The sequence below is a fragment of the Humulus lupulus genome, chromosome X, assembly GCF_963169125.1.
Source record: "Humulus lupulus chromosome X, drHumLupu1.1, whole genome shotgun sequence".
In the NCBI taxonomy this organism is placed as follows: Eukaryota; Viridiplantae; Streptophyta; class Magnoliopsida; order Rosales; family Cannabaceae; genus Humulus; species Humulus lupulus.
The window spans coordinates 209,704,085-209,713,030 of record NC_084802.1 but is presented as its reverse complement, the minus strand read 5'-3'; the positions used below and the strand labels follow the sequence as shown (position 1 = coordinate 209,713,030).

Here is an 8,946-nt window from a genome sequence, read left to right as displayed (position 1 = left end):
AAGTTTGCTAGAAATTAGAGAATTATTCTTAGAATTTCTATTTCTATTTATGTATGTGCTAGGTTTAATATTAGAGGTGAAATATGAATTGTGCTTGGATTTATTAGCATTCAAAATATAAATTATGTTTAAGAAAGGTTATAAAAACATTATCAATGAAAATTTACACTTTAAAAAAAGAGATGTTAAAAGTACTATTTTATTTATTTTTATGAAGAGGTAATTAATTGAATAATTTTTGTTATTTAAGTCTAAAATATTGTTTACGGTTAATATATACATATGAATGACGAAATCACAAATTTAAAAACATAATACCTATATTGTGTGAAAATAAACAAAAATAAAATATTTATTAAAATATGTATACATAAAAATACATATAAAAAATAATTAAAACAGAGATATAAATGGTGTAGAAAAGTTCCAACCCTATAATGGATTCTCAAAACTCTAAAATAATTGTAATTGTTTTTTAGAGTTTAAATTTTTGTATTTTTTCTAAAAAAAAATCAATATTTTATAATGACTTGATATGTTTTTGTTTTCTCTTTGGGAAGATTCTGTATTTTTTCTTGACAAAATATATCAGATTATCTTTTATATAATTACAAAAATAAATAAAAATTCAGCATAAGAGCTATGGTCTCATCTCATCCTTAATAATGATAATAATAATAATTATTATTATTTAATTTGAAATTAAATTATTATTCATTATATTTGTAGGGTTGCACATGAAGGCGACACGTCACGCATCCCTAGGTAACGTGTCTTAAACTAGTATAAATATATGTTGACTCATCTCCGTGTCCCTACTCGCCGACTGCCACAGGAAGAAGAATACAGATTATCATTATCCCCCAAACACACAAATCATACACACATTTACACACACAAAAGAGATAGCTAATATATATTATAGATCTAGAGAGAGAGAGAGAGAGACAGAAAAATATTTGGGATTTGGTTTTTGGTTTTTGATTTCTCTGTTCTGTTCTGTTCTGTTCTTGGTTGGTTTGTAATCCATAATATTAATCTTATTATTATTATTATTATTGATTGATAATAATTATAAGATATATAGTTATGGATAATAAAAGCTGTCAATCTTCAGGTGACTCTTCGGTTACCTCTAATAACAGTAGTAGTAGAAGCAGTAACAGTGCTGCTAGCAGAGATCAGTATCTCAAACACCTTAACAAGCTTTCTCATAAAATCGCTAAACCCATTGTTAAAAAGCCCAGCTTTGATCAAAATTTCAATACCCAGGTCCAACCACAGCCCCACGCACCTCCTCCTCCTCCTCCACCTCCACCGCCGCAGCAACCGGCCGCGACATCGCAGACCCAGCAGCAGAATCTTCAGGCCCAACAGCACCAGCACCAGCACCAACACCAACACCAACACCAACACCAACCTCCGGTCTACAACATCAACAAGAATGACTTCAGAGACGTGGTCCAGAAGCTCACTGGCTCCCCAGCCCACGAGCGATTCCCAGCGCCGCCTCCCCCTATTCATCAACCCAAGGCAGCCAGCTCCCGCCTCCAGCGGATACGCCCTCCGCCCTTAGCGCACCTCAGCAACCGGCCGCCGCCTACCCTGCTAAACAGCGACGTCCCGCCTCCGCAGCCGACTGTAGGCATGCCCAACTTCGGCTCCATCGGTCGCCCACTCGGACCTTTGTCGCCCTTGCCACCCCTTCCGGCGGTTCACGGTGCCGCCGAGTCGCCTGTCTCTGCATACATGCGTTTCCTTCAGAACTCAATGTCCACCGTTGATCACAATCAGAAACAACTCTCGGGATACTCTCCGCTAGCGCCTTTGGTCTCGCCTCGTTGGAGCAACTTTACCCCACAGCAGAACCATCCCGTTCCACCATCGCTGGCGCAGCAGGGGATGCTCCCTCCACCTCCGGCGCCGTCTATGATGCCGTCACATTCCCAGTTCCATTTTCCAACGTCGCCGCTTCCATTCGGGTGCCTGAACTCGCCCAAGTCACCTTACAATTTGCTTTCCCCGGGTCTTCTGCATTCGCCATCGTCGGGTCAGCTAGGGTTTCCTCAGCTCCCGCTTTCGCCTTCAGTTCCCGGCCCAAGCCCTAGATGGAGAAGTTTCTGACTTTTCAGGTAAGCGGCGGTCTATTGGTAAACGTTGTCGTTTTGAGGAGTTTATTAGATTTTAATTCTTGTTTTAATTATATATTTTTAATTTTATTTTGATTTTTGAAAGTTTTGTCTGTTTTGTACATTTTCGGGTATGGGAGGTTTCTTCAACACAAATCATCAGTGGTTGGATGGAAAGTAGTCCACCCATTGAGTTAACTTAGGAGTTTGTTCTTTGTAAATGGCATATTAGAAGACATTTTGGGTAAAAAAAAAACAGAGAAAGTGATCCTAGATTTGTTCTTTGCTCATGTTTGGATCAAGTTAGAGGAAAGTTATTGAACAATATTTATATATAGATAGAATCTGTGGTGGAGGGATATTACTGTTTTTAGTTATTTAATCTTGTGAAAAAATTGTTGTTGGACTCAAATTTCTATATGTGTCTTTTTATGTTTAAATTTTTATTTATTGGACTAAACTTGTTATAGTGTAGTTCTTTTTCAACTGATATTCCCTACTTTGCTAAATATGATCGAACCACACATCTCAATGTGACCCATTTTAGAGCAAATTTTGGTTTCCTACAAATGGTAAAAGCTTGCAATTCAATGACAGGTCTAGTTCTCTCTTGGATGTATGTAATTGGAAACCATATTTGATTATGGCCCACAAGTGTCATAGGGCCAAGCTTTTAGAAATTTTGTGTTGGAACTTGTAGATAATAGGCTTGTAGACTAGTACTAAAACTAGTCCATTGCTGAAACATACTTGGGGTTTTGGTTTTGGTTTTGGATGAAAGCCTGATGTGCATAATAACACATTTTGCTTAATTAGGCGTTTATTAATGTAATGTGCATCTGTGATTTTAAAATTGCATTTTGCACAATTCTAAATTCTTAAAAAACCAGACTTGGCCACTGTGGTGCCAAACTAGTGGGTTTATGGCTATGTCTGTAGGATATTAAAGACACTCTCTGTTGATGAATACATGAGGCTGAAGCCTCTAGGGTTTACTCTCTTTGCCAGAAACAGTGAATAATGGGTGAATCAAGTTGTGCTACCTTGTACATTCCTTGCTTTATTACCCCTCTGACAATTTTTGTACCTTTTTGTTGATTAAGAATTTTCAACTAAGGATTTTACTGTGTCTTCAAGGAAAAGAATAATTTTTCCCAAGTCTGAGGGAGGCTCGAGTCCTTCCTAGGTTAATTACTATAATTTTTTGAAATTTCTGATCCAGATAAGACGAGGAGCCTAGTTAATGAAAAAAAAAAAGAGTTTATTTTATCTAAAGACTTGATGAGCTTAGATAGACCACCAATTTGGGCTTCGGTGCCTTTTTCTTTTTTTTTTTCTCAAAAGATTTTCTCTTTTACTCGGTCTTGTCTGCATACTGCCGTATAGATTTGTGACAAAGAGCCCCTTATGCCAAGCAATGAATAGTTTATTATTATTATTATTTTATATATATATAATGGCTTTGAATACACTCTTCTCTAAAAAGGTTGACACTTGAACTTTATCTTGATGAGTTGGTTCTTCTCTCATATTTTGAACAGTTTCTAAAGTGATGTTTATGGGGGCTCTTAAGTCTTAATGTCCACACGGGACTTTTTTTTTATTAGTGATCTTTGATAAATTGAATATTCTGTATGGGACCAGCAAGGACTGTAATTATTTCACTTTGAATTTTTGACTTGATATGTGGGGATGGAAGCATGTGATTTGGTAAGATGAGCTTAGAAAAAGAGAGTCCATTCAGAGCTCAACTGACCACTTCTTTAAGCAAAGCTAAGTTCAAGCTTTATAGAAGTTATAAAAACATGTTTGAACTAATCTATTCCTAAAGCCAACTTGATGTAAACAAACAAACAAGTGAATGGGACTAAATATTTTTGAGACTACAATAGCAAGTTGCCCTAGTAACCAATCTTTAGTAGCATATGCGACTGACTAGTAGTATTGTATTGGACCACACCATTTCTCTTATTGTCTTTAAATGGTAATGTTGAAATAAATCACAAGGCTGATAACATTTTTTGTCGTCTTGATTCCATCGATAAGTACTTTCGAAAAATTTGCGTTTACCAAAATAATGACCAATCTATTTGTTTTTAGACTAAGTAGTCATATAGTTATATCGCTTGAGAGATTTACGAAAGTGATTTTTATTAATATATTTATGTATTGAAAGAAAATGATAATAGGAGTAGTACTAGTAGTAGAATACAAGACCCCATCATCCACTGAATTAAGCCGTTGAGTAACCCCAAATTAAATATATTTGCTGAGAAAATGTCAGGCTTTGTATCTTTTATGCTATTTTTATTTTTTGGAAATATGAGAGAATGACCTCAAATTTGATTTGTTTTACACAACGTGATAATATAGTTAGTTACTCCTCAAATCAACCATCCCATCTCTCGACCTTTGTGATTGTTTGTACTCATAAATACGCGGCGTATATCTTATATTTTTATTGAATTTGGTTAGGATACATGGATAATTAATTGCTTGGAAAAACAATGGTAACTTCCTCATTCATTTATGTCATACTCAAAAAATTCAATTATTATTTGAATACTAATTTAAGCCATTTTTTAATTTTAATACAAACGATATTATTATACTAACTCAATAGAAGAAAAAACAGAAGTCGATTAAATATATTTGCTTGAATTTTTTAATTGAAAGGATAATTATTGGTAAAGTAATATCTCTAAAATTGTATGCTACCTCCTTATACTAGAATAATATTTTTGTTTCTATATAAATTTTATAAATATCCTAGAGGTTGAACCAAGGACTCTCATCGGAGTACAGAACAATAGATAATGTATTCAGAGAAAACTCCGAGTACAGAATCCAGGCATTTAATCAAAACAAGGAAAGGAAGGCTTTTTTTATTTTGTTTTTCTCACTAGTAGTTGAATTAATTTTCCAATTTTTATGTCATCAAATTCAATTCCTTTGCGAATGAATGTAGTGGTCAACTATTCAGTGAGGAAAAAGAGAATTCGAAGTAAAGTAGGCGGCTAAACAAGTTCTCCTGTGGAATCTTCTATCTGCCACGATAGTTTAGGCAAGTAATTTTTCAATGAATTCAACACATTTGATTTGTTTTTCTAAATAATGTTTTAATAGGATGATGATAGTAGAGCTTATTAATGTGATGAAGAACTAATATAAGGTAGAGAGGCACTGAATGAATGAAGTACACATGATTGATTGAAGACGAGATATATCAAAGGTTGATACGCCCAACAGGATAAACAGCTTTCAATATCTTCAATCAAGCAATAAGCGCAGTAAGAAACACAAACTGATAGAACAAACTAATAAAGGAAAAAAAAAGAAAAAGAAAAATAAAGACTCAAGTGTGTCAATCATTCAGTGACAAAAGACAAGAATATGCCTAAAATCTCAGAATAACACCCGAAATCAGATAATGAGAGAGCCTTCTCCTATTAAAAACATATAGAGGAGAAGTTGAACCCTAATTTTGCAGAGAACTACACGCTCACTGCTGATCCTCGCTAGGCTTGGGGGCGGCTTCTTTAATTTCATCTGCCCCATCATCCTGAATCCAAAACCATCACCATTATCAACATATACAGAGATATATATATATATATATACAAACATTGTATTACTGGGCAACACCCAATACCCACCTAACTCTTTCCACAAATTAATTATATGTATATTTTTTTAAAATAAGCTCACCGCTGACTGTTTGAGCTTATCTTATTGGTTAATCATATATATATATAATTATACACATGACAGAAGAAAAAGAATCAATATATATATATTATATGTACCTGCATGTCTGAGGTCCACAGAGTAAGGTTATCACGGAGAAGTTGCATGATCAAAGTGCTGTCCTTATAAGACTCCTCGCCCAGGGTGTCCAACTCAGCAATTGCTTCGTCAAAAGCCTGAGTGGAGTAACACAAAAAGGTAATATATAAACCTCAAGGACAGGAAAATAAAAGTTAAAAAAAAAAACAAAAGGGCAGTGCGTTACTTTGTCTCAAAATAAAAAGATGGGAATTTTGCTCAAAAGAAAAATAAAAAGATGGGAATTGGGAATAATAGCGGCTTTGCAGATTCAAATTCAAACACATATCACAAAATTACATGCCTATTTACTTTGGTCTGACATATTCCTCAACTCAATTCCATAAAAACATGCCTTGATAATATTAAAAAAAAAATTAGCTTGAATCTAGAAAAAAAAAAAAGTTCGTAGAATATCCTGGTTCCCAGACCTGTTTAGCAAGATTACAGGCACGGTCAGGTGAGTTCAGAATCTCGTAGTAGAACACGGAGAAGTTCAGAGCCAACCCTAGGCGAATTGGATGAGTGGGAGCCAGCTCAGCGTTAGCAATATCCTGTAGATATAATTTATACGAGTTATATAACGATGATAGCATATCATATAAATGCAAATAAGAGATCACACATATACAATGACCCAAAACTCACGAAAGATCATTGATTTGCAATAATAAGTTGTAGATTTGGTTAAGGCTTGCAGATGACGCACATAGATCCACATTTTTAAGCAATAAATGAGATCAGAAGTCAAAACTAATAAAATGTACGAAATCAAGCCAGAAAGATCAGAAATAAACCTTAAAAATTACAGATCCACTCTCTAACAAGAAGATTAGATCAGTGAATCCTACTTAAAGAACAACAACTAAGACAGGAAAGAGTCGAAATTCCAAATCTAAGGGTTAAAAATAAAAACATAGCACAGTTCGTATTTACATAGAGGAAAGCAGTAAGCAATTTTTTATGATACCTGAGCGGCTTTGTAAGCGGTAAGTGTACTTTCAGCAGCCTCCTTGCGCTCGGCGCCGGTCTTGAACTCGGCGAGGTATCGGTGGTAGTCTCCCTTCATCTTAAGGTAAAAGACCTTAGAGTCACCGGAGGTGGCGGAGGGGATGAGGCGGGAGTCAAGGAGCTTAAGAATACCGTCACAGATGTTGGATAGCTCAGTCTCGATCTTGGATCGGTAATCACGGATAACGGAGACATGTTCCTCGTTGCCGCGGCTCTCCTCCTTTTGCTCGATGGAGGAAATGATCCGCCACGAAGCACGACGAGCTCCGATCACGTTTTTGTAGGCAACGGAGAGAAGGTTCCGTTCTTCGACGGTGAGCTCCTCGTTCTCGACGGATGCGGAGACTTTTTCCATGAACTCCACCATCTCCTCGTAGCGCTCGGCTTGCTCAGCCAGCTTGGCCATGTACACGTTCTCTTCGCGAGCCGAGGCCATTGCTATTCGCCGATTCGTGTGAGGAGGGTGGGTTTAGATCTGGTTTTTTTGAGGGTTGGAGGGAAGAGAGAGAAAGTGAGAGAGCGGAAGATAGAGGTTGAATTTTGCAATTGGGGGTTTGGTTTGTCTTGGCCTTTTGTTGAGGAGCGCTGTGAAGAAAGCCGTAGTGGAGCGATAATTGCGTCCGAGGGTAGGGTGGGAATTTTACATATACGCAATGTGAGCCGTTTGATCTAATCTGATTGGAGAAGACTTTTAAGGGTTATGCTTGGCCGGTGGATATTGAGATTTGAGCTGTCAATTCTCCAGCACGGGGTTCTGATTTTATCATACTAGAAAGCTATTCGCTTTTCTTTTGTTCTTTTTTATTATTATTATTATTATTTTTTTTAAAACGGCAATAAAATTAATAAAAACGCACGGCCAGTAGTACGATTAGGGCTGATTCCGACCTAAACAAACACCATTATGGGCTTTAGCCTCTGCAACTCTGAGATGAGCTCAAGGCCCAACAGGTCAAAATTGAGTTGTGACGCAAAAAAACTAGCTCACTCAAGTCTTAGTTATTTAGTTCTTGATTGGCTAGGTTTTTAAAAATTATTTTTGGGCTTTAAAGGTTAAAAATACTTTAAGGATGTGGTTGGATTTGCAATGTACTTTACCTTTTGACTCTAAAATGCTCTTTTTTTTTTTTTTTTTTGGAAGCTAATCTTTGTAGCTTATAGAGAAAGAATTTCTTCTTGAGAAATAACTTTTGAGAATCCAGAGCCAAAAGCATAAGTTCAGCCAAATAAGCACTTAATGAAGAGTTTATATATTTTTTGACTCTGATATTTGTCTCATTAACTATTTGTACCATAGAAATTTATTTTTTAGATTTTATGTTTTGTAAAATTGTTCAAATAGAACCATAAACTCAATTTTTATAGAGAAAAAAATGAATATAAGCACATGGTTATTAGGCAGAATGATTGTACCATTGTTTGTTAGGTTTGTGAATTATTTTTAATTTTAATTCAAAAAACTTTGACCAAAATCGGGTTTATGAGTCTGTTTAAACTATTTTACAAAACACATGGTCCAAAAATATATAAACTCTCTAATGAAAATAGGAAAAATTAAAGAGAAAATTTATATATTTTTTTATACATAAAAAAATCTTGTTGTACAATATATATAACAATTATTCTCTCCATATCTCTCTCTCTTATCTCCCTCACCTTTACATGTGATCACCTTTTGTTTGTGGTCAACCACACACGCCAAACCACGAGAATTGTCGACTGTCGACAACCTCAACCTCGAAAGCTTGATGTCAAGTGTGTCATTCGTCGTACCCAAACCAAAAACTTAAGTCTGCCTACAATGTTGAAGATCTCCCTACTCACGTTGCCTAGATCTCATTGAACCTTGATGTCTCTCTTCCTCTCCCTGTTTTTTTTTTCTTTCCCTACGAGTTTTTCTCTTTTGGGTTTCAAAGGAAAACTTGATGTTGAGCAACCTTTGGTGAAATCAAACACACAACTACGTTCTTGATGTTGAGGA

At 35.8% G+C, this 8,946-nt stretch overlaps 2 protein-coding genes across 2 annotated transcripts; one reads left to right on the top strand and one right to left on the bottom strand.

Annotated features, from left to right (window-relative positions):
- The first annotated feature begins 884 nt into the window (after positions 1-884).
- LOC133803167 (VQ motif-containing protein 9) lies at positions 885-2,541 on the top strand. The gene has a single exon (XM_062241130.1). It carries the CDS (start codon positions 1,090-1,092, stop codon positions 2,122-2,124), a length of 1,035 nt encoding a protein of 344 aa, XP_062097114.1. The 5' UTR covers positions 885-1,089; the 3' UTR covers positions 2,125-2,541.
- Positions 2,542-5,353: 2,812 nt separating this feature from the next.
- LOC133803168 (14-3-3-like protein) lies at positions 5,354-7,543 on the bottom strand. The gene is made up of 4 exons (XM_062241131.1): positions 6,925-7,543; positions 6,386-6,508; positions 5,936-6,052; positions 5,354-5,691 (listed from the first exon to the last, which is right to left on the bottom strand). Exons 1-4 carry the CDS (start codon positions 7,399-7,401, stop codon positions 5,632-5,634), a joined length of 777 nt encoding a protein of 258 aa, XP_062097115.1. The 5' UTR covers positions 7,402-7,543; the 3' UTR covers positions 5,354-5,631.
- Between the last annotated feature and the right edge of the window lie 1,403 nt (positions 7,544-8,946).

Bases quoted from the DNA above. Each gene is read 5' to 3' on its own strand.
- LOC133803167 (XM_062241130.1), top strand. From the start codon at position 1,090: ATGGATAATAAAAGCTGTCAATCTTCAGGTGACTCTTCGGTTACCTCT.
- LOC133803168 (XM_062241131.1), bottom strand. From the start codon at position 7,401: ATGGCCTCGGCTCGCGAAGAGAACGTGTACATGGCCAAGCTGGCTGAG. The intron at 6,509-6,924 runs GTATCATAAAAA...TTATATCTACAG, and splicing joins CCGCTTACAAAGCCGCTCAG to GATATTGCTAACGCTGAGCT. The intron at 5,692-5,935 runs GTACATATAATA...TTTTGGATTCAG, and splicing joins TGTGGACCTCAGACATGCAG to GATGATGGGGCAGATGAAAT.